The sequence below is a fragment of the Heteronotia binoei genome, chromosome 20 (assembly GCF_032191835.1).
Source record: "Heteronotia binoei isolate CCM8104 ecotype False Entrance Well chromosome 20, APGP_CSIRO_Hbin_v1, whole genome shotgun sequence".
NCBI lineage: Eukaryota > Metazoa > Chordata > Lepidosauria > Squamata > Gekkonidae > Heteronotia > Heteronotia binoei.
This window is the reverse complement of record NC_083242.1, coordinates 8,874,684-8,900,365: the sequence shown is the minus strand read 5'-3', so window position 1 is coordinate 8,900,365 and position 25,682 is coordinate 8,874,684. Positions and strand designations below refer to the sequence as shown.

Sequence of the window (25,682 nt, the reverse complement as noted above, 5' to 3'; positions counted from 1 at the left end):
GCCGAGCATTTTAGTGTGGCGAGCTGGGAGCTCCTGATAAGCGACTCTGGCTTTGTCCCTGATGCATTCTGCGAGTTTGCTGCACAGGTAGGATAGAGGCTGAATGCAGGCTTAGGCAGCAGGGCCTATTCCAGAGAAGGAAGCTCTCGCCTGCTCCTTTCGGCGCTCGACGGCAGAGCTGCGCCCTGACAATGGCACACTGAAGAGCAAGAGATTTTAACTGGGAAAAAAAATGTATGTTCTACTTATTTCCTCACTCTATATATTTTTTTTGGGGGGGTGTCTCTTCCAGTTCCAGGAGAAGCTCCAAACTCTGTGTCGGTGACCCCTCATACGACATCCTCCGTCCTCGTGCAATGGCAGGTGAGTGAGGATCGAAAAGATCAAATGATCCAAGCGTGTGTTGCTCTGTTGATCATGCAAAAGACTGAGAACCAGAATCGGGGTATTCCTTCCAGGTTTCATGAAAGGGGGCAGACAAAACGGCGCAGTCAGCTCTGGGCATACTGTCGTTTCACTCCATCGGGTTGTTCGTTCAACGTCCTGCTGAGAATTCCAGTGGATTTTGTTGCCGTACGTCAGGTGTACATTTTATGCATGTTTGATAATTGTTGCAATCTACAAAGATAGTTTCAGAGGCTAGCCGCGTTGCTCTCCAGTAGAACAGCAAAATTCAAGTCCGGTAACATCTTAGAGATCAAGAAGATTTTGGTGGGGCGAGGTATAAGTTTATACCCTGAAAATTTTGTGGATCTTGAAGGTACTGTGGTTCAGGAGCTACTTGTGACTCTTTCACACATATTGTGCAGCTCACGGAGGTCAAGGAGGAACTTAATGCAGGCTTACTCTCAAGTAAGTGTGATTAGCTTTGGGACCTCAGTCAGCCTCTGAGCACTAACCCGTAGGTAGGTGACTATTTCTGCTGCGTGTGAAGCGGGGAAGAAGGCGAAAATAGGCAGGCTTGCAGGCTCTTCTCCGTCACCACAGAAGTTGCCCAGAGACCTAGAGCAGGGAATTAAAGAGGGTAATGCAGGGTTCCTCAGTTTCATAGCTCTTGTAGGAGCTGTATTCACTAACCTTAGTGTCAAGGCAAAGAGAGATGCATAAGGATGCAAATGGTGGTCAGTGATTTATATGGTACCTGTGTGTTTCTTTTTCCCACTGGTGCCAAAAATAATTCCCTAAATTTTCCCTATGCTGGTCTTATGGGAACTGTTATTCCCATCTTTTTTTTAAAAAAAGTCTCCTTCTAGCATGGTCGTGTTGTAAAGTGCACATATATGAATTTTATCGTATAAAGTATTAAGAGTTTTTAAAAAGACAAGTGTGTAAAATTAGTTTGTGTCCTGAGGTTCTCAAATATCTGATGTTTATTCTTATGTTAAGCAGGTTTGGCTCCCCCTGCTATAAAAACAAAACAAGCAGGCTAGAGAGGGAGAATACAGGGGGAGACCAAATCTAGAGGCCAGTCGACCTGTTGCAACCTGTTCTTCTGTACTGGTAATACATATATAAAGTGTATCCATTGTTTACCCCCTCCCCACATCCATTTCCCGTATCAAAATTGCCCCCTATAGCATAACTGCTTTAAATCTTTGTAAGTTTTAAAAAAGACAGGTTATGTAGTAGCTTGTCTTTTTACCCCCTATCAGGGTGAAAAGTAGCTCAGGGAAGTGATGGGGCGTTTTCGCACTCACCTTAATCAGCAGCGACCCCCTCTTCACCGCGCAGGATCTGCGCGGATTTCGCACTAATTGCCGCAGAGCACCCGGAAGAGCCAGAAAGTCCCGGCGCTTTTGCGGCGCAAACGGAAACCGCCAAAAACCAGTTTCCGTTTGCGCCGCAAAAGCGCCGGGACTTTCCGGCTCTTCCGGGTGCTCCGCGGCAATTAGTGCGAAATCCGCGCAGATCCTGCGCTGTGAAGAGGGGCGTCGCTGCTGATTAAGGTGAGTGCGAAAACGCCCATGGAGAAACACCACCATCATGTGTTCAGGCTCTGTCTCATGTGCTCCCCATGGCTGCTTGTTGCAGCTAATTTGCACATCAAGAGATCCAACTACAGATCTTCAAGTCAGATTGGCTCCAAGGACCTCTGTTGTATCTTAATTTGTCCTGAGAAACTCCCAGGACACTCGGTTCTCTGAGCAGGTTGGATCAGTTTACTTTTTTACACGTGTTGCAGTTTGGGCAACAGTATTCTCAGTTACAACGTAGTGAATAAACGTGAGGCACGTCGACTGTTCCTACCCATGGAGTCATGCACAGGTATCAATCAGAGACCTGCCTCCCATTCTGTCGTAAGGGCCGGGGGGGTGGGGTGGGCAATGAAATGGAGCGTGACGGAATAAAGGTTGATCCCCGTTGATAGATACAGGGTGGATAATGAATGTGAAATAGGTGGTAATTTAGATAATTGGATGCTTTTTATTTCACACACACACACACAAAAAAAACGTAACAGGAGAGTTGTACCCGAGCCGCCTCGGGGGAATGGAAGTCAATTACATGTCATTAGCACGCTTATGTTATTTGGGCACTCTGCAATTTAGCCACACTGTAGTTTTCAAATTAAAAAAAAAATGTGAAGCATACACTTTAGCTACACGAAAGCTTACGTTCTCAATCAAAATTGGTTGGTCTTAAAGGTGCGACTTGACTCCTGCTTTGTTCAGCTTTAACTAAATGCCGTGCAAATGCAGGCAGAACGGGAAGTCTTGCGGGTGGCCTCGCGCAAGGCAAGGTCTTAAAATTTTGCAAAAAAGCGACATCACACGTGGATACTTTGGATGCTGCTGAACTAATTGGCTTAAACTCACTTTGTAAGGAAAGGAGATTTCCCCAAGGAGATCTGTGGTATCCTCATATGCAACTGATGTCAAAGTTCTTTGTTGGAGGCTGGTGTTTTTGCTCCATTCTGTTTTTCGCCTTGGAGACCTGGGAATTTCTCCAAATTGCACAATGCAAACAAACCAGCATTATGACTTCAGGAGACGTAGCTGCCTGCCAGTCATCGTGGAGTCACCCACCTCTGCAGATCCCTTGGGCCTTTCTCAGAGATAGAGAGGAAATCCCAAATAATCCGTGGCATCAAGAGCCAGGTTTTGCCCCTGAAAGACAGATAAGAACAGGACCTTTGCAAGAGGCACCTATTTCCGAGGAAGAAGCGTGATTACCAAGGAGAGAAAGAGCACCCCTGGCCATTTATTTCTTTGCTTTGTGCCAGGTATCTTAATGGATTCTGATTCTAATGTAAGATTTGGGCTCTAGAGAGAAAATCCCACTCTCTAATAGGAACATTATATGAATCAGGAGGCTTTCTCCAGAGAGAGGAGGGAGAAGAATTTGGAGAGAGCTCTGGGGAACTCTCATTACTAAGAGTTTGATTATTGGGCAGCCTGAACAGACAAGGTGGAGGGAGAGCCATGAACCCTTCTCCACTTGCATGCACTAACTCTGGAATGGAAAAGATGAGCTAAAGAGAGTGTGCTTTCTTCCCTTTTCCTTGCCATCTAGGGAAGGGAGTCTGATTTGTTCAGTGAAATCATATGAGTCACCCTTACCATGACACCAATCTGGACTTCCGTTCCTTCCTTCCTTCTCCCCTCCCTCCCTCTCCCCTTCTATTTTCCTTCCTTCCTTCCCCCCTCCCCATCTATTTTCTTTCTTTCCTTCTTTCCTCCCTTCCTCTCTCATCTGTTTTCCTTCTTTCCTCCCTCCCCATCTATTTTCCTTCCTTCCTCCTTCCCTCCCTCCATTTTCCTTCCTTCCTTTTGTGTAGTTTGTGGAAGGTTCCCACTCTCCTTGACCTTCTTTGGCAGGTCATTCCAAAAGCCCACAATGGACAAAACATATGTATCATGCAGCTGTTGATTTTAAGAACATAAGAGAAACCATGTTGGTTCAGACCAATGGCCCATCCAGTCCAACACTCTATGTCACACAGTGGCCAAAAAACCCAGGTGCCATCAGGAGGTTCACAAGTGGGGCTAGAAGCCTTTCCACTTTGCCCCCCCCCCCAAGCACCAAAAATAAGAGCATCACTGCCCCAGACAGTGGTTAACTGATGGACCTCTTTCAGGTTGGAACCTTGACTGGGACCCTACATTGATACTGTCTCTCCCTAAAACCCACTAAGGAAGATACAGTTGTAAATCTCCCAGAATTCCATATTTTCCACCCTAGAACTACTCATTAATTGAATTGACTGCATCCGCCCTCACCACCACCCGTGTAGCTTCTGATCAAGATAATTCTCTGCAAACAGTCTCTATGCTTATTCGGATTTCTAATTAACCAATGTTTTTGATGTTCCCTCAGGCTGTTCAGAAATTTGGCCTGAGGCAAATGAGGCAGTGCTGTGTCAAAATGCTGTGGGGGGGGGGGGGTTTGTGTGTGGTTTTCTGATGCCTCAAGATTGTCTTTAACCTGGAGAATCAGGATAATATTTACAAAAGCTAGTATCATCATAGATAAGAATTCCCCTATGGTGGTGGCCAAATGGAGCACTCCCATTGGTCAGTGGGTGCATTCAAACAATTGACTCATCATGCATCAGTCACCAGCTCTGGATTCCCATTGGCTGACTCCCCTGTCCCCACCAAGAGCAGACCTGGGAGCATTGAACAAACTGCCAAAAAAGTTACCTCAGAGACAGACACAACTCCGATGCCTTTCAGTGTCTTCTCCATCAACCGACATCAGAAAGGGCTGCCACTCTACTGCAACCTTACAAAGTATTTCCTCAGAGGCCGTGGTGGCCACCTCTTTCCTGTCACTTCCTCCATCCCTCGTCCCCTCAGCCTTGCCCCAGGACAGATGAGGATTGGTCCAATGGGGAAGCTGCTAGGCAGAGGCTGTTGCCAAGCAACCAGCAAAGGGAGAGCGCTCAGCTGAATAGAATGTCATGGAGTCCACCCTTGTAGTTATTTTCTCCAGACAGAGACAGATCTGTTGTCTGGAGTTCAGTTGTGGTCAGAGGAGATCCTCAGGCTCCACCTGGAAGTTGACTACCCTAGGCCTGGCATCACGCTTTGGGTGACTTGATGCCACCTGACTGGCATGACTTAACTAGGTCTGGCTGCTTGCTCATGTTCAGCAGCAGCTCGCCTATGACAGCCAATGTGACTTAGCAATTGCCAACTCCAGGCTGGGAAATTCCTGGAGATTTGAGGGGTGGAGCCTGGATTGGATAGAGTTTGAGGAGAAGTGGGACCTCAGACTCCACCCTCCAAATCAGCCATTTCCCCCTGGGGAACCACTGTTGCCAATCTCCAGGTGAGAGTTGGAGATCACTCAGAATTACAACTGCTCTCCAGATGGCAGAGATCAGCTCCCCTTGAAGTGTGGGGAGGAGTGAATGCCTTCACTTGAGTGGGTGGGAAGACAACAAGGTTGGGGGGGGGCACTCACCCGGAGCCTCTTTCTAGAGCCTGCTGTATTTTTCTTCACAATGGGCCTTATTCCTTGCAGTAATATATTTCAGAAATAAGTGTCCATGTGAAGTAGAGGGACTTGTCTTGCTTTAGTTCATGATGAGTAGTTGTGGAAGTTCTGAAATGAAGCCGTGCCTTTTTTATTTCAGGGGCAGAGATATATTTATTCAGGGCATTTCTAAGCCCTCACAAGGTCTTCTAGGGGAGTTACAAATGGAGACAAAAGTATATCAAACACAACATTAAAATAAGAACACTTGGGGGGGGGGGTCCATCAGCAGTGACGCAGTTACTGTTATTTAAACTCAGACCAGAAAACTCTTCCGCAGTCCTGCAGTGCTAGTGCCAATTTCGCCTCCATGGGAAGGGGATTCCACAGATGTGCTGCAATAAGGAAAACTCTGCAAATAGTTGCTCACTGGAGTGTGAATTTTGCTGTTGGTACGTGAAATGGGCATATAATGAATACAAGTCTGAGGTCAATGCACCTTTTTGTTCTGGAGTTTTAAAATGCTGGAAAACTGATGGAAGAGGCCTTCCATGATTGCACCAGCATATTATTTATAGAGACTTGGGTTATCAGAGCAGGGAGAGACCTTCTTGGAGCTGGTTGTTTCTGGTTGAGTATTTCATATGGGCTAACACAGGGCGTTGTGGTGCGGGAGATGGGCCATTTGTAGTCCATGAGGATTCCATTGCTCTTTCCAAGATACAGCCCATTCTGAGTGTCATAGGGCAATGCTGGTGACCAGATCATGGTTTTTATAGGGATGCCAGCTCTGGATTGGAAAGTACGTGGAGATTTTGGGGGTGGACCCTGGGGAAGGTGAGGTTTGGGGAGGGGAGGGACCTCAGCAGGATATAATGACACAGAGTCCACCCACCAAAGCAGCCATTTTCTCCGGGGGGACTAATCTTGGTCATCTGGAGATCAGTTGTAACAAGAGGAGATCTCCAGGTGCTACCTGAAGGTTGACAGTCTTAGTTGTTTTACTTTACTGAAGTATCTGAAAGTACTCTTAAGGAGGACATCTCAGAGGTTCTGTTGAGGGCGATGAAAGTTTTCTGAGTTTTTTTTTGTTTTTAGAATAATGACCCACTCAGTATAGAAAATAATACTGTGTAATCCACAATGTGTATCTTCTTTAAATTATAAACAGCGATACAGACAAAAAAACCATCTAACGCACAACACACCTACTGTCCAAAGAACCATGCATCATTACTGTAGTCCAACGAATAATAAAAGAAATGTTTCGGGAGAACCCTTCTTCAAGGGACCATCTTTTACACTTATAGGTTCAGTAGTGTTGAAGTGTCGTAATTCATTTCCTAGATTTCCAAATCTAAATTTTCTTGTTGGAATGTCACTGCTACTCATTATCATTCAGCATTTGGTAGCGTTTTTTTTTGTTCTTAAGCATTTTTAACTTGACTTCACGCAAGATCTTCTGGGCTTGGAGCAGGTGCCACTGGAAGTGTGGGGGGAGGTATTTGTGAATTTCATGCATTGTGCAGGGGGTTGGACTAGATCAGGGGTCTCCAACCCCTGGGCTATGGACCGGTTCCGGTCCGCAGTCAGTTAGCAACCGGGCCGTGAGTTATATAATTACTTCATTATATATTACGATGTAATAGAAATAAAGCGCACAATTGTATCATCCTGAAACCATCGCCCCCACCCCCGGCCCGGCCCGTGGAAAAATGATCTTCCACTAAACCAGTTCCTGGTACCAAAAAGGCTAGGGACCACCGGATTAGATGACCCTGGAGGTCCCTTCCAACTCTATGATTCTAAGATATCCTAAAATATAACTATTGAATTGTGCAGTACAGCTTCAATATGGGTTAGCCGTGGTAACATCCAGCTTATTTTTTTTTAAAGACTATTTCAATGGTGGATACAAACACTGAACCTAAGTTGATGTTACTGTTGACTGATCACGGGCGCACATCATGTCTAAGGGTGTTTCTTTTCAAACTGGAATTTCTTGCAGCCTCCGAAGGCCGAGAGCCTGAATGGTCTCTTGCTGGGATATCGCATTTATTACCGGGAGTTAGAATACGAAAGCTCCGGACCGGAGTCCAAGACAATCAAACCCCCTTTGGCTTTACGAGCAGAGCTGACACGTGAGTAGCCAGCGAGCTTTCTTCAGGAAGCAATGGAATTATTTACCACCTTCTCGTTATTTGGTGGTGAAAGCTTTGAGAAAGGGGAGCTCGAATTATTATTTGACATTTGCATAAAAGGGCAGATGCTAAAAATGGATAATGGCAAACAGAGAAGGGCAGATGTGTTTGCAGAAGACTCACCCATATACTAAATAAAAGATAAACATAGGACCTTTCCAATGAGCTCGCTAGATAGATCTTTCTCTATAATCCACCACATCCTCCGTTCCCTGCTCTTTCTACCTTCTGGCCCACCAGTAGCATTGACTGGGCTCGGAGCGGAGAGTAAAGTGCAGAGGCCAAGAAGGGAACCCTCTTCCCCACTGCAGAATAGCTCCAGCATCTGTTGAGTGATCAAAGAGGTTGGTTTTCAGCCACGTCCCAAATGGTCAAGTGATATCAGCAAGACCGGTTTAAGGTCCTTTGCAGGGGTGGAATTCTAGCAGGAGCTCCTTTGCATATTAGGCCACACAACCCTGATGTAGCCAATCCTCCTGGAGCTTACCAAAAAAAGCCTTGTAAGCTCTTGGAGGATTGGCTACATCGGGGGGGGGGGTATGGCCTAATATGCAAAGGAGCTCCTGCTAGAATCCCATCCCTGGTCCTTTATCATCCCAAGCAATGTACACAGATCACCTCTTCCCACACTGCCCCCGGCTGGGTCTCACCCAAGCAGGAGGCGGTGGCCGTCACCTCCAGCATCATCAGTTGGCTGGAGCAAGCCAAGTCCCTCATCAGCACACTCTTTGTTGTGCTGCCCTAAATGCTCACTGCGGGGGCTTGACCAGAGAGTCAACCCTGATGTTCAGTGGATTTCATCTAATGTGTATGCAGGGCTTTTTTTTGTAGCATGAACTCCTTTTCATATTTGGTACACTCCCCTGATGTAGCCTCCAAGAGCTTACAGGGCTCTTCTTACAGGGCCTTCTGTAAGCTCTTGGAGGATTGGCTACATCAGGGGGGTGTGGCCTAATAGGCAAAGGAGGTCCTGATAGAATTCCTTACAGGGCTCTTCTTACAGGGCCTACTGTAAGCTCCAGGAGGATTGGCTACATCAGGGGTGTGTGGCCTAATAGGCAAAGGAGGTCCTGCTAGAATTCCTTACAGGGCTCTTCTTACAGGGCCTTCTGTAAGCTCTTGGAGGATTGGCTACATCAAGGGGGGTGTAGCCTAATATGCAAAGGAGTTCCTGCTACAAAAAAAAAGCCCTGTGTGTATGTATCAATTTCAGAACCTGAGGGTACTGTTTCTATTCTAAATCTCCCCACTGCCATCACATTTCAACGCTTGGGGAGCGGCCATGGCCTGGTGGTAGAACACCTTCTTGGCATGCAGAAGATGCCAGGTTCAATCCCTGGCATCGCCAGTTAAAGGATCTGGCAGTAGGTGATGTGAAAGACCCCGAAGAGCTGCCGCAAGTCAGTGTTCCCTCTAAGCTGAGTTAGTGTGAGCTAGCTCGCAGATTTTTAGACTCCAGCTCACGCGTTTTTGTCTTAGCTCAGGAAAAATGGCCCCAGAGCACACTCATTTATGCAGTAGCTCACAACTATAACGCCAGTAGCTCACAAAGTAAAATTTTTGCTCACAAGACTCTAGCTTAGAGGGAACATCGCTGCCAGCCTGAGTAGATAGTGCAGACTTTTATGGACCAAGGGTCTGATTCAGTATAAGGCAGCTTCCTGTGTGTTTATAGACAGCTTCAAGGGAGTGGATTAGCAGATGGAGCAGAGGTCCATCAGTGGTTATTACCCACAGCTTATCGTTGGAACTCTGTCTGGGGCAGTGATGCTCTGTATTCTTGTGCTTGGGGGACACAGTGGAAGGGCTTCTAGCTCCACTGGTGGACCTCTTGATGGCACTTTTTTTTTTTTGGCCACTTCATGACACAGAGGGTTGGACTGGATGAGCCATTGGCCTGGTCCAACGTGGCTTCTCTTATGTTCTTATGTCTGAATAAAGTTTTGGCAAGGGGCCATGGCTCAGTGGCAGAGCATCTGCCTGGATTGCAGAAGGTCTCATGTTTGGTCCCCAGCATCTCCTGCTAAAAAGTGCTGGGAGGTATGAAAGACCTTAAATTGAGATCCGAGAGAGCCACAATTGTCCGAGTGGACAATACTAACCTTGATGGACCAAGGGTCTGATTCAGAATAAGGCGGCTTCTTGGGTTCATGAGGCAGAACGAAAAGTACCACCAAATTTCCATGGGGCAGACCCCTGTTGCTTACTCACAGGATATCGTTTCCCCTTCCAGTGTATTGCTGGATTGCGCAATTCTCCATGTGGAGAGGAGGTCGCATGAGCCCTTGTGACTGATGCTCTTTCGCCACATTATCTTGAAAATGATATGCCTTTTATTGCCTGTCAAGGTGCAGTCCTCCAGCATAAAGCCGCTCGTGCCGCATCATTTCTCGTCGCCTGCACTGAACACCATTTGCAATAACTGTTTCCCTGCACTCTTTTAACAACTTTCTGCTTTGCTTACCCTGAATAGCCCAAAGCATTTTCAAGACTGTGAACAGCAGCTCTGTATTAACGACATATGAATTAACACGTAAGTGCGCGCACCGGGTGTCAATAGTAGAAAACCCTTCTTTGCCTTGCTGGGGAATGCATGGACTCGCAGGGCCCCCCGTTCAGCGAATCGAGCAAGAACAAACTTCAATTAATGATTCTGTTGCCCCCGAGTTCCTTGTTTGCTTAGATTCTTTTCTCAATACATCAAAAACCTGGGGCAGAAGAAAGGGCTTTTTTTTAAAAAGAGAGAGATGTACCTGATGGAGCCATGTTGACTCGTACCACTCGGTATGTCTGATTGCAAAGCAAGCATGAATTTCTCTAAGACCATCTGAGGATTTTGTCTTGCGATACGATTTTCCTTTGTTTGAATGCTGGGAGTGTTCGGGCCCCCTCCCCAAAAGCGATGGTCTAAATTAGAAGGGGATCTACCGAGTTCGGGAATGTATCCTCGTTGGCAATGAAGAAAACACGGCTGAGTAGCGAAAAGGACAGCTACCATCTGGCAAATCTGTTTCCCGCAAAGTTAAGCTTCACCCCGGGAGCTGAGTAGAGAAGATCTAACTCACACAGATTTCACACGCAGTCCTGCCAAGGGAATTTGACCAGGCTCAATTGCAGCTTCTCCTCTTTTGCTTCCCAAACAAGTCTCCTATGTGTAGAACAGTGTGTGGAGGGGTGGCCTTTTGTAAGAATGGGGTTTAATCCAGGATGCTGAAGCTCCCAGCACTCTTCTCCTGGTACTCTAAGCTTTTTGTGTGGAAGGAAGAGGGCCGCATAGGAAGAGAGTTTGGTGAAGTGGCTAAGTGCACGGGCTGTTAATCGGGAGAGCCGGGTTTGATTCCCCTCTTCTCCACGTGCACCTGCTGATGTGACCTTGAGTCAGTGACAAGTTCTCTCAGAGCTGTTCCTCTCCAGAGCAGTTTCTGTAAGAGCTTTCTCATCTTCACCTACCTCACAAGTTGTCTGAGGTGGGGAAGGGAAGGGAAAGAAAATTGTAAGCCACTTTGAGATTCCTTTGGGTAGTGAAAAGTGGGGTATAAATCCAATCTTCTTCTTCTCCTTCTCCTCCTTTTCTTTCTCTTTCTCCTTCATATCTATGATGAATGCAGGGGGGATGCCTACAAACAAAGGCAATGTAGAGGAGCAAACCCACACCCATAATATATATTTTATTTCCACTGTGCCTTGTGACCAAAAAGCCCTGCGCTGGCAAAAAATAAATCACAACCCCTAAAGCCAACTTTCAAAAATCTCTTTAGACTCAGGAACCCAGTCATCAGCTCTTCAGGGGGTGATCTTTAGCACTGGCATACCCTCCATCAGCAGGAGGCTCGATATTGCTTCTGCTAGGTGTGTCGGTGTCCCGATTTCTACCTGGACAGCCAGAGAGGAGGGGCTTTCGGGTGAGCAGCCAGATTCACACTGGGTCTGAGCAAAACCCTCTTTGCAAAAGTGAAGTTAAACAGCTAGATTTTTGCCAGGGGGAGCTGTCCAGGGTTACCACAAACTGGGCAGGGGAGATGGTGGCCGTCAAGGGCTTGTGTAGGGATCGATTTTCTTGTAGCCAGAGTTGGTCATTGTGAAGATCTAGAGCAGGGGTGGTCAAACTAGCTCAGAAGCCACATGTAGCTATTTCACACCTGTTGTTCGGCTCTTGAAGCCACCACTACCCCATCAGCCAGCTTGCAGAAGGCATTTGCTTTCTTTCTACCTCCCCATCCCTCCTCCTTCTCCCCACATCCCTCCCTTCCTTCTTCCCTCCCTCCCTCCTTCCCTTCTTTACTTCCTTCCTCCTTCCCTCCCTCCCTCCCTCCCTCCCTTCCCTCCCTCCCTCCCTCCCTCCCTCCCTCCCTTCCTTCCTTCCTTCCTTCCTTCCTTCCTTCCTCCCTCCCTCCCTCCCTCCCTCCCTCCCTCCCTCCCTTCCTTCCTTCCTTCCTTCCTCCCTCCCTCCCTCCCTCCCTCCCTCCCTTCCTTCCTTCCTTCCTTCCTTCCTTCCTTCCTTCCTCCCTCCCTCCCTCCCTCCCTCCCTCCCTCCCTCCCTCCCTCCCTTCCTTCCTCCCTCCCTTCCTTCCTTCCTTCCTCCCTCCCTCCCTCCCTCCCTCCCTTCCTTCCTTCCTTCCTTCCTTCCTTCCTTCCTTCCTCCCTCCCTCCCTCCCTCCCTCCCTCCCTCCCTCCCTTCCTTCCTTCCTTCCTTCCTCCCTCCCTCCCTCCCTCCCTCCCTCCCTCCCTTCCTTCCTTCCTTCCTTCCTTCCTTCCTTCCTTCCTTCCTTCCTTCCTTCCTTCCTTCCTTCCTTCCTTCCTTCCTTCCTTCCTGCCTTCCTTCCTGCCTTCCTTCCTGCCTTCCTTCCTTCTTCCCTTCCTCCCTCCCTCCCTTCCCTCCCTCCCTCCTTCCCTTTCTTTCTTCCCTTCTTCCCTCCCTCTGACATTCATGTCTTGCGGCTCTCAAACATCTGACATTTATTCCGGGTGGCTCTTACATTAAGCAAGTTTGGCCACCCATGCTCTAGAGTTTTTGGGGCACAAGAGTGGCGAGCAGGCTGTCTTGAGCTGCCAGGTGTCCATCCCTTCAGCTCCAGCCTCTGCCCTTTTAGTTCCTGAGGGAGACCCTGCGGGTGCTGAAGACAGATGAACCCACTCACGGGAATTCCTGTTCTGCTTGTCCCACTCAGTTGTGAACCGGAGCCTCCTATGGCAGAGAAGAAGCTCTAGGGAGCTTCAAATATATTGGAAAGTGCAGAGGGGGGGTTCTTCATCCCTCAGGCCATCTTTCTCTTCTTCCGAGGAGTTTTCCTCCCAAATCAAGGCCAAAGCGCGTCCAGAGAGCATTTGACCATGATCTAATCCCATGTCTCCGCACCAGGGTCACGAAAGGGTGGAGAACACTGCAGTGAGGTTTCTGAGGAGACCTCATCTGTTCCTCTCCCAACTAAACGATGCAAAAAGGCACAGAGATAGATCAAGACAGGTAGCCGTGTTAACAGGGCTTTTTTTGTAGCAGGAACTCTTTTGCATATTAGGCCACACCTCCTGATGTAGATTTAGATTTATTAACAGCCCAGTATAACCTCCTGATGTAGCCAATCCTCCTGGAGCTTCCAGTAGGCCCTGTACTAAGAGCCCTGTAAGCTCATGGAGGATTGGCTACATCAGGGGCGCATGACCTGATAGGCGAAGGAGTTCTTGCTACAAACAAAAGCCTTACATGTTAGTCTGTCTGTAGCGGGAGAAAAGAGCAAGAGCCCAGGAGCACCTGGAAGACAATTCATGGTGAGGTAGGAGCTTTTGTGAGTCTGAAGAAATGAATGTTAACTCACAAAAGCTCATACCCTGCCGCAAATTTTGTTAGTCTTTAAGGTGTATTGGACTCCTGCTCTTTTCTATTGCAAAAAAAGGCATAGGTTCCAGCTAGAAGTCTTGTTCCTCCGAGGTCCTCGCTAGTTATGTGCACGTAGCTCTTCTCCGATAACTCACAGTCACTGCCTTCACTCCCAGACACGCTTCTCCTTTTACGCCACCTGCTGAAACCTCTGGTCTCTATCCGTCTCAAACTTTCATGAGCTTGTCCTGGCTGCTAAATCATTTGGTCCCTAGTACTATAACAGCGTTCCCAGACGACCGAGATTCTGTGGCAAGCCACAATGCCATTTTCTTCCACCCTGGGTTGGAAATGAATCACTGCGGGGAGGGGCTGCTGTTTCAGGACAAATGTTCTCAGAGTATGAACCGGCAGGGGTTTCCAAGTCTCATAAAAACATCCCTTCCCTGCAGTAGATCAGACTGCTTTATTTATTGCGCTAGCCAAATATAAGCAGTAAATCAGATATCATCAGCTGTCCGTCTACTTGAAACAGACAGGAAACATGCTGGCCTGTAACTCAGCTACACGGGCAGAATACCCATAAATACTTCCAGAAACCTGAAATTACGGAGCCTGCGGAACATCCGCTCTGACGGTGCAGTTCTGGAAGTTACGGTCCTGCTAAAGTGGGAACTCTCGGGTAGAGGGGAAATTGATTTGCAAATAAAGAACCTTCGGCCATACAATTTCACGATGTCGCTATCCTGTCTGCCAGAGGGCTGGAAGGCACTCCAGATGATCGATATTCCCTGCAAGACAGGTTTTCAGCGGCCTCTGTGAGAGAGATGGGCCTGATTTAAATATGCAAATCCTAGAACGGCAAGCCATCCTTGGGCATCTGGGGGTGGGGGGGAGAACGTGTACACTGCTGATCCTTCTTGACGTGCTTTTGGTTATTAATTTTGATGGAGCCAGGGGGTTCTCCACCATTCTTCCCGCTGTGCCTTTCCCACATCTGTCAGCAGAAGTCCCTGTATTTTCATGCAGAACAGTTGCCCTGTAGCCAAACGCCATGCAGGTGATTCCAGATGCTTTCTTGATGTTTGTTCAGCATCGAAAGCAAGTGGTTGCTGTGGGGATGGAAATCTCCCCCTCCTGTCGTCTAGAGGAGCACTCTTGGTTTTTCTCCCGCGCTGCTTCCCGCTTTGATGGCCGTCCGCGTTTTGCCTAACCTCACGTCGACCCCTGTTGTACAGTGCATCTTAATAAACATCGATTTTGGCTCAGTCTAGACGTGCCGCAGAAGGAGGTGCTAGGATCCCGAGGTGCCGCCACTTCGAGAACTGGTTGTACCGCTTCAAACCATTAGTGGAGAGAATCCAATATTTAACGCTCTCCCATATTAAGAAAAAAACTTAGCACCTCTGGGAGAAAGGTTCTAGCCTAGAGATTTTTCATGCTGCTTGAGTATTTAGTGTACAGGGGGTTATTTATCTAGAACTCTGAGCAGTTCTGTCTCTCACTTGTAGTCGGTTCGATCATCTCAGTTCTTGTACTACCTTCCTCCACTCTGCATGTAAACCAAGCCTTGGATTAGGTCCATATTAAGGCATACAAAGAAAGTACATTTTTGTCATTCTGGCCTCCATTAGTCTTCTGGCCTCCTCTGTTCATGTCCCCTTCTCCAATGGGCACTATTTGGTCACTGGAGTTTCTTGGGGCATCTATTCTTGCCCGGCACGAGTCACAGGTTTTTGTTATTATCTGTTATTGCCAATCATTGTTTTATTTTTTTTATTGTTCAATGGGTTTTATGTTGTAAGACGCCCTGAGCCCAGGTTGATGTGAGAGCCAGTTTGGTGTAGTGGTTAAGTGCGTGGACTCTTATCTGGGAGAACGGGATTTGATTCCCCACTCCTCCCCTTGCACCTGCTGAAAGGGCCTTGGATTAGCCATAGCTCTCCCAGAGTTGTCCTTGAAAGGGCAGCTGTTGTAAGAGCTTTCTCAGCCCCACCCACCTCACAGGGTGTCTGTTGTGGGGGGAGAAGATATAGGAGATTGTGAGCCGCTCTGAGACTCTGATTCAGAAAGAAGGGTGGGGTATAAATCTGTGTTCTTCTTCTTCTTCTTCTTCTTCTTCTTCTTCTTCTTCTTCTTCTTCTTCTTCTTCTTCTTCTTCTTCTTCTTCTTCTTCTCACCATGAGTAATTCAGTTGTGGAATTTTTCTGCCAGTGGATGTAGTGAGGGACTACAGTCATGGATGGCTTTGAGAGAGAACTGGACAAATTCATTGAGGTTTCCCCCCCTTGTTTTTTGGCTGGGGAAGGGGAGAAAATACTAGCCATCAGGGAAGAGTTTGTAAGGCTCTGATTCAGAGAGAAGGGCGGGGTATAAATCTTACCATCTTCTAAATATAAATAAGATACTAACAAAATAATTACTCATAACCTAAAGGAATGGTCATTTCACCTTCTCACAGAACTGCCAAAACTGTCCCTCCCTTGGGGGAGGGAGCAAGGGAATTCTGGTACAGTTTTTTAAATGTCTTCCCCAGACTGCATTTCCCAAGATCCTTTGGGGAGAGCAATGGCGTGTAACTGAGCCTCTACGCCTCCCACTCCATCTAGAATCTCACTGTAAATCTTAACTCCGCTCCCCCTTTGGTTTACTAGTATAGCTTTTAGTCCATTGGGGAATGTGTCTATCCAGCGTTACTGTTGATGCCAGCTTGTAACCCAGTTATTTAAATTTCTAGAGCTGAAAAAATACAAGAGATACGAAGTGGTCATGACAGCCTACAACATCGTCGGGGAGAGTCCAGCTAGCGCCCCTGTGGAAGTCTTCGTTGGCGAAGCAGGTAAGTCAGTTGGCTGCTTAAGATCCTATAAAGTTGGGTGTAAATAGCTAGAACTGTAGGGATTAAGAGTCTGGATAGCCATCTAAGCCACTTCCTAGGTCTGAAGCACAACCTAGCGTCCCAGGGCACTCTCAATAAAGATTCAGATTCCTGAGTCCAAGAGCATGCACTGATCGTCATTTGTCAAGAGCGCAACAGGAAAAATGCAGAATGGGGTACTGAGCACAGAATTCTGCTTCCCAAGTTTTCATTTTTCTTGCGAAGAAAAGCAAGCGTCTCCGTCTTCTGGCTGCAAGGCTCTACATGAAGGCACAAGAGCAAAAGTTGCTGAAATCTCAGAAATCAGCTGTCTTGCTGATTGCTGAGGTTTTCAGCGGACTAGGGGAAGTTAGTTTTAGTGGGACCCCCAGGAACACCCAACTTTGTTACTCCTTCCCAGGAGTGATGGGAAAATGCATGCATGACACAAAACAGTGCAGATAATCTTACACAAGTTATGAGCAATCATTCAAGTTCACTGAGCGTGCGTCATTTATGCACATTGCAGAATCCGTCTTTTTTCAGGCGCAGAAATTTTAATATATGATGTGTGTCGATGATTTGAGTGGATGGTTATTGTAACTGTGTATTGTTGATACGCACCTTGAATCTTTAGAGAAAGGCAGGGTACAACATGTTGTTATTGTTCGGACGCCCAGTCAAGTCAATCTCTTTGTGACCTCATGGACAAAGTCATGCCAGGCCTTCCTGTCTTCCACCATCCTCCGAAGTCTGCTCCAAAAGTACAACGTACACACACACAAATACAAACATAAGAACATGCATACATAAAACTGGTGGGTCACTGGTTGGACAACCATGATTCATGACTCCCCAGGCTTTTTGACCCCACAGGTACCTTTGAAATTCAGCGCTGTGGTGGGCCCAGCCTCAAAATGTCTGCCAAAAAAGGCCACTGAAGGAGGCAGAGCCAGACAGAAAATGGCTGCCACAGCTTACTTTCAGTCCCGCGGTGAAGATCCTTGTGCAGTAGTGGCAGCTGCTACCAAAGCAAAAATTTTGAAGCTCTGCACAGCCAATGAAATTTCAATTGGCCGATCAAAAGCCTCGGTAGGCAAAAGTTCCACCTGGCCCAGCCCACTTTCTGGGCAACAGGAAAGGTGTTGGTGGGCATCCTGGTTGGGGACCCCTGACCTCCCTCTTGGTGCATGTTTTCACCACAGTCAAGTGGGATCTTGCCATGAGGGGCAAGCAGCATTCTAATCATCTTTCATTAGGGAGGGTGTGGGTATTGCTGCTTTGAAAGAACGAGATCAGGGACCATAGATCGGTGATAGAGCACAAGCTTTGAATGCAGAAGGTTTAGGACTGGCGGTGGCCTCTCTGCCCAAGACCTTGGAGGACAGCAGCCAATCAGAGGCAGTGGACCAATGGGAGGTTCATCTACGTATAAAGCCCCACTCAGGGCTTTTTTTGAGCAGGAACGCAGTTCTGGTTGGCTTGGTGTCGGGGTGTGGCCTAATATGCAAATTGAGTTCCCGCTGCGCCTTTTCTACATAAAAAGCTCTGGCCCCATCATATGTTCATCTTGCATACACAAATTCACGAATGTCTTTATACCAACTCCGCCCAGCTCCTGACTGGCAACAGTTCTCCAGAGTCTTGGGCGGGGGGGGGGGGTGCTTTCGTGCCACTGATTTGCCGGATCCTTTTTAATTGGAGATGTCACCAGCGATTGAACTGGGACCCTCCTTCATGCCAAGCAGATGCTCTGCCACTGAGCCACGGCATCTCCTGCTGTCTTGAGCTGCATCCTAAATCCAGATTTCTTTGCCGCTGAGTGGATTGGCCGCTGTGTTTGCAGGCTCGCCTTTAGGACTTCCGGTTGGATCCCTCCTGTGGAACTGATCTGTCCTCCCATCTAATATGACTCACTCTCTCTTTGCTTCTGTCGCCGTCCTGTTTTTCCATTTAACATGCAAAGGTTTCATTTCGAGCTCTAGAATTATTTTCATTACAGTTTCATCGCATTCAAGACATCTTGGGCCTTGGATGAGCTATTAGCTCACCCTGACCTTTCAGCTTCAAACATTGCTGCCTTTCCCCTCGAGCTCTGTAAATCAATCAGGGTGGCCGCGTTCACCCAGAATGCTCTGGGATAGTTAGAGATATTATTAACCATCTCGTGTGGCAGAAGAATAGCAGGTTTTTATATCCCGCTTTCCTCTGCCTTAAGAGTCTCAAAGCAGCTTACAATTGTTGGGGAATTCAGGTCGCCGGCCCAACAAAGTTCAGCGACTGGGGATCAATAGCAAACTGAGATAGAAGCAGCTTTGTAAAATGAGGACGAGGGGGGAATTATTTGTGGCCACAAGAGTCCCAAGCCATCCAGAGAGCGAAAGGAGAGGGCCTCTCTGAACAAAGCATGTGACAATCTTAAGTAAACAACTCATTTTTAGCAAAACATGTTATGACATGAAATGAAACACGGCGGTTGTCGTTTTCACCCTTTCAGCTTTCCTGTTTTTGTACCACTCTGATATCATTATAGAGAAAAGAGAAACTAAAGACATAGTGTACCAGAGGGAAACATTTGTTCTGGTTCCTCTTTCGCATAGCTAAAGCTATCGTTCTTATGCTGTAAATGTCATGGCACATGTTCCAGGTGCAAAGCATTAAGGCTTCCAAAGTTTGGTTCACTCTGGCCCTCTCTTTGGCTCTTACAGAGGCCTCCCCCTTCACAATCCTCTCTCCTGTTTGGTGTAGTGGTTAAGTGCGTGGTTTGGTGTAGTGGTTAAGTGTGTGGACTCCTATCTGGGAGAACCGGGTTTGATTCCCCACTCCTCCACTTGTAGCTGCTGGAATGGCCTTGGGTCAGCCATAGCTCTCTTATCTGGGAGAACCGGGTTTGATTCCCCACTCCTCCACTTGCAGCTGCTGGAATGGCCTTGGGTCAGCTATAGCTCTCTTATCTGGGAGAACCAGGTTTGATTCCCCACTCCTCCACTTGCAGCTGCTTGAATAGCCTTGGGTCAGCTATAGCTCTCTTATCTGGGAGAACCAGGTTTGATTCCCCACTCCTCCACTTGCAGCTGCTCGAATAGCCTTGGGTCAGCTATAGCTCTCTTATCTGGGAGAACCGGGTTTGATTCCCCACTCCTCCACTTGTAGCTGCTGGGATGGCCTTGGGTAAGCCATAGCTCTCGTAAGAGTTGTCCTTGAAAGGGCAGCTTCTCGGAGAGTTCTCTCAGCCCCACCCACCTCACAGGGTGTCTGGTGTGGGGAAAGAAGATATAGGAGATTGTAAGCCGCTCTGAGTCTCTGATTCAGAGAGAAGGGCGGGGTATAAATCTGCAGTCTTCTTCTTCCTTCCTTCCTCCCTCTCTCCCACAACAGGCATCTGGTGAAGTAGGTGGGGCTGAGAGAGTTCTGAGAGAACTAGGACTGGCCCAAGGTCACCCAGCAGGCCTCAGGTAGAGGAGGAGCGGCAATCACCCTGTTTTCCAGATTAGAGCCTGCCGCTCTTAACCATGTTGGTCTAGTCTTCCTCCTGCAAAAAAAGTCAGTGGAATCCCCTCGCTCGAGTCCCCCTGTTCGAACCTGCTCTTTCAACTGGTCTTCTATGAAATGAGCCTTCCGGCAGAGCAAGTTAAAGGAGTAACAGGATATATGGTCTGCTGGGGCCTGCAGCCGCCAGGATAATGTGCTGAAAACCTTCAGCATCTTTCCGGAGATGTGCTTCATTGAGGCGGGCTTGTTATTTGGAGTTCACGCCATGCAATTTGTTGGTTCCTCCACGGGTGGTTGCACGTGTGAATGAGTCTTCAGGCACAAAATCTAAGAAGGGAGAAGGGTTCTTCCCCAGGTCGTTGTTTCGGCCTCCTAGGGTGTCCCACCTCATCATCTGAAAATGGTGGAAGCCAAAGATGTCCCTCCTGTTCCGGTAGGGGCCACCCTCCCTGCTCCCGAGCTTCACAAATCATAGAAGCACGAAAAGCATGACATTCGTCCCCGTGCGAATTGTCGCTTTCCTCCGCAGGTGGCTGCATGTGTGAATGAGACTCCAGGCGCAGAAGCTGAGAGGGAGGAAATGAAGGGGACGCTTCCCTCTCCCTAGTTACTGTTTGTGCTTCCCAGGGTGGCCCACCCCGTAATTTGAAAACGGCAGGCGCGAAGATGAAATTCGTGATCCAACCTGGCTGCCGCTTCGGTCTCCTTGTTCCTAGGCCCTGAAGATCACAGGAACATGGAAAGCATCAGAGAAATCCCGAAGGGTAGCCACAAGCCTTTCTTTTCAGTACATACAATCTCTTAATAGTGGGCCATCAGAGTCTCATTCAGGGAAAGAAGATATTGGATTTATATCCCGCCCTCCACTCTGAAGAGTCTCAGAGCGGCTCACAATCTCCTTTACCTTCCTCCCCCACAACAGACACCCTGTGAGGTAGATGAAGATATTGGATTTATATCCCGCCCTCCACTCTGAAGAGTCTCAGGGCGGCTCACAATCTCCTTTACCTTCCTCCCCCACAACAGACACCCTGTGAGGTAGATGAAGATATTGGATTTATATCCCGCCCTCCACTCCAAAGAGTCTCAGAGTGGCTCACAATCTCCTTTACCTTCCTCCCCCACAACAGACACCCTGTGAGGTGGGTGGGGCTGAGAGGGCTCTCCCAGCAGCTGCCCTTTCAAGGACAACCTCTGCCAGAGCTATGGCTGACCCAAGGCCATGCTAGCAGGTGCAAGTGGAGGAGTGAGGAATCAAACCCGGTTCTCCCAGATAAGAGTCCACACATTTAACCACTACACCAAATTGGCTCTCCCGTCTGCGGACTCTTATCTGGAAAGAGGTGCGTGCTCTGGAAAGTCTCCAACATAGGGCAGTTTTCATCTGGCTCTTTGCTCGGTCTGTTGTTGGAAGCAGCCTTCTCCTTGAATGAGATGGAGGAAGAAGAAGAATTGCAGATTTATACCGGCCCTTTCTCTCTGAATCAGAGACTCAGAACAGCTTACAATCTCCTTTCCCTTCCTCCCCCACAACAGACACCCTGTGGGGTGGGTGGGGCTGAGAGAGCTTTCAAGGACAACTCCTACGAGAGCTCTGGCTGACCCAAGGCCATTCCAGCAGCTGCAAGTGGAGGAGTGGGAATCAAACCCAGTTCTCCCAGATAAAAGTCCGCGCACTAACCACTACATCAAATTGGCCTGTTTTCTGACTTCCAATACTGCTGCTTGGTGGGGGTCAATGCCTCCCCCCCCCCCCCCGTGTAACAGTTCAACGAGAATCCCAGAGCTGGGCCTTGGATGCGTCTTCTCCTTCAGGCAGGTAAAGGAAATGGCAGTACGGGCCCAGCACTAATGAGCTCCCATGCACAGCTGGCTCTGGGGGGCCCCCGCAGAGCTTCTTTGGTCAAAATCTAATGGAACCGGCAATGTTTGCGGGAGGCGTATTTATGGAGGTGAAGGGGGGAGATGAGCCACACTGGGAGAGGCGACTCCTTCCTCAACAAAAAAAAGCGATCAATCGTCTGGTTTGAAGGAGACTGCGGGTATCCTTACGGCACAGACATCCTTCACGCTTGATAGGAGACCACGCGGATGAGCTCCCCCCCCCACCCCTTTATTTTTTCTTTTTCATATTATGAGGAGCTATGAGAAGAGCAAAGGAAGCATGGAAAAGAGACCGATGTCTGTTTCCGTCACCCTCTTTTGGAAAAGCAGGCCTGCCTTCGGTTCCAGTTTCGTTAGGTGGGACGAAAGACTAATGTGGCCGCAGGGAGGCCGAGCAGTTGCTAGACCACTTAACTGTTCTGCCCTCCTTCACCCCATCCCAGCCTCGGAGTTCCTTCCTCCATTGAAAGCCCAAAGTAAATCTCATTTTCCTGCCGCTCGCAGTAATTATTTCCCCACGCATCCCTGCCAGCGCTTGCTACATCTGTCCCCAGGAAAGGGCCGAACCTGTTTGTTTTCTGTCATCTGTTTTCCCACCTGTCTGTGCCGAGATGGTCGAGCGTCCCTGAAAGCTTTTTTCTTCCTGGCAGCCGCAGCAAGAGAAAACGGCCCTGGGAATTCTGGGAGTGATCAAAAGTTTATAAAAGGAAAGTTGTTAAGGAGCCAGTTTGGTGTAGTGGTTAAGTGTGCGGACTCTTTTCTGGGAGAACCGGGTTTGATTCCCCCAGGGCTCTTTTCCCAGCAGGAGCTCCTCTGCATATTAGGCCATGCCCCCCTGATGTCACCAATCCTCCAAGAGCTTAGAGGGCTGTTAGTGCAGGGCCTGCTGTAAGCTCCAGGAGGATTGGCTACATCAGGGGGCATGGCCTAATATGCAGAGGAGCTCCTGCTGGGAAAAGAGCCCTGGATTCCCCACTGCTTCACTCGCAGCTGCTGGAATGGCCTTGGGTCAGCCATAGTTCTGGCAGAGGTTGTCTCAGCCCCACCCACCTCGCAGGGTGTCTGTTGTTGGGGAGGAAGAAAAAGGAGATTGTGAGCAGAGTGGAAGGCAAGATATAAATCCAAAAAAAGAATGAGGACCAGAATAGGAGGCGTTCCAAGGAGAACCCAGCAGTCTGGATTGGTAGCAAGTGGGCTTTTCTGCCCCAGAGGCCAAATCATGGAAAGTGGATTGTGCCAGATTCAGGGTAGAAGGGTGTGTTTGTGAAGCCCGTCTCCCTAGGCCCTAGTCTCCATGCCCCCTGCACTCTGTTGCTTGCAGTGATGAGGCAGGTGGTGACTAGGGACAAGGCCTCATCAGTGGTGGATGAGGTGGACTACTGGTTTGATCCAGCAGGGCTCTTCTGACGTCCTTCTGGGTTTCAGTCTGGCACACCAGCTTCTTAAATCTCTCTGAAGTCAACCAGCTTGAAGCGAGGTGGCTTTTTCCCTTGGCTGACTCGACCCGCTTCAGGCCAAAAATACGCCAGTTCTGCATGACCCTGAATGCTTCCATCAGAAAAAGAAAACATGACAATCATGCTGACAGAGCTGAGTGAATTTCTCCAGTGAGTTCCGTATGGGTAGCCTGTTCACGCAAAGACTTGTGCTGGACCACAATCAAACTCCACAGAGGAATAGAGTCAAAGTCTCCGGATGCTTTCAAAATATCATCATCATCATCATTTATAAGGTCCTTGATAGTTCTCTTTTCCCCCAGGAACCATGCAGCACTATACATGTTTCCTTTCAGCATTGGATTGTAGACAGCATGGCTGAAATCGCGCACACTAAATAATGCATTTTCAATGCCTCTGTGTGAACTGGCAGAATCCAGTTGGGAAGCGCTCTGGAAGCGGATTGAAAGTGCATTATTGAGTGCGTGTGTGATCGCAGCCTATGTTCGACCTTGTCTTTTTGTTAATGCTTTGTACATAGGGACCGTCCCCCTTTTTCTTTGAATGCCACAGACTACCGCGAGTCCCAGGCAGCTCGATAAACCAGGCAGGGGAGAACTGCAACGAAATCGACTCCGAAGCCCCTTCCGCGTTGTGTTACCGTAACCCTTCTTCCTTTGCCACAGCATGCTTTTTTTATCCCAGTCCCTGTTCTGTTTGAAAGGCAGAGAGAGAAGAGGCATCACTGATAACAGTCCTTCAAGGACACGGACCATGGGAACCAGCAATGTCTCAACCGCAGCATGGCAAAACATCTGTGGCACTGCTGCTCCGTGGAAGGGTGTCTTCCTGATTTGATTTCATTTTAAATTTCACCGCTGAGTGGCTCCCTTTCATTAATTTCATCTCTTCGCAAGACTGTTCTCGACATGACCCTCTGCATCTAAAGATACTTTATTCCTAACTGCTATCTCTCATTCTACTCCATACGCTTCTTTTAGATCAGGGGATTATTGTCGTTGAGCTTGACGCAGGTCAGTTGTTATGATTCGTCGTTTAATATTTTTCTCAACATCTTATACAGTATCTATCGTTTTTACTTTGTAACTGCCGCTTTATTTGCTCTCTGCAATATCCATATAGTTCATATTATGCGTTTATTATTTTTGCTGCTTTTAGCTGTGGGTGTTTTTGTTTTTGTTTTAATTTATCTAGACTGAACGACTCGACACAAATAGTATAACAACTCATATTCTCCAACCTAATAGCAATACCAGCTACTTTCAGCTAGGCAATGTCCTGTATTGTGCATTATCAGCATATTATTTTTACTCCCAGTAGTTCTTTTGACTTCATGGTCTCGGGAGTGTCAACAACCTGCTCGTTTTGTAACATCCTAGGCACTTGAACAGACACTCACCTTAACTACATAATCATTATAAACTGTTAAAATGTATAAAACCTAAAATGTATTCACACGTTTATCAACTCAGTCTTTGTCTCTGTGTACAGATAGTGAAATAACTAAGTAAGCTTTTACCATTGTATGCACAAATCTTTCAATAAAAATCTTTAAGAAGATATTGGATTTATATCCCGCCCTACACTCCGAAGAGTCTCAGAGCAGCTCACAATCTCCTTTCCCTTCCTCCCCCACAACAGACACCCCGTGAGGTAGATGAAGATACTGGATTTATATCCCGCCCTCCACTCCGAAGAGTCTCAGAGCGGCTCACAATCTCCTTTCCCTTCCTCCCCCACAACAGACACCCTGTGAGGTAGATGAAGATATTGGATTTATATCCCACCCTCCACTCCGAAGAGTCTCAGAGCGGCTCACAATCTCCTTTGCCTTCCTCCCCCCCACAACAGACACCCTGTGAGGTAGATGAAGATATTGGATTTATATCCCGCCCTCCACTCCGAAGAGTCTCAGAGCGGCTCACAATCTCCTTTCCCTTCCTCCCCCCCACCACAACAGACACCCTGTGAGGTAGATGAAGATAATGGATTTATATCCCGCCCTCCACTCCGAAGAGTCTCAGAGCGGCTCACAATCTCCTTTCCCTTCCTCCCCCACAACAGACACCCCGTGAGGTAGATGAAGATATTGGATTTATATTCCGCCCTCCACTCCGAAGAGTCTCAGAGCGGCTCACAATCTCCTTTCCCTTCCTCCCCCCCACCACAACAGACACCCTGTGAGGTAGATGAAGATAATGGATTTATATCCCGCCCTCCACTCTGAAGAGTCTCAGAGCGGCTCACAATCTCCTTTCCCTTCCTCCCCCACAACAGACACCCTGTGAGGTAGATGAAGATATTGGATTTATATCCCACCCTCCACTCCGAAGAGTCTAAGAGCGGCTCACAATCTCCTTTGCCTTCCTCCCCCCCCACAACAGACACCCTGTGAGGTAGATGAAGATATTGGATTTATATCCCGCCCTCCACTCCGAAGAGTCTCAGAGCGGCTCACAATCTCCTTTCCCTTCCTCCCCCCCACCACAACAGACACCCTGTGAGGTAGATGAAGATAATGGATTTATATCCCGCCCTCCACTCCGAAGAGTCTC

At 48.1% G+C, this 25,682-nt stretch overlaps 1 protein-coding gene across 1 annotated transcript in view; it reads left to right on the top strand.

The window, feature by feature from the left end:
- Window positions 1–25,682, top strand: part of SDK1 (sidekick cell adhesion molecule 1) — a 936,924-nt gene that overhangs the window by 809,759 nt on the left and 101,483 nt on the right. Inside the window, exons 34-37 of the mRNA XM_060260466.1 lie at window positions 293–363; window positions 7,430–7,562; window positions 10,096–10,155; window positions 16,175–16,276. Of these exons, the coding sequence (XP_060116449.1) occupies window positions 293–363; window positions 7,430–7,562; window positions 10,096–10,155; window positions 16,175–16,276 (366 nt within the window). The remainder of the gene's footprint in view (window positions 1–292; window positions 364–7,429; window positions 7,563–10,095; window positions 10,156–16,174; window positions 16,277–25,682) is intronic.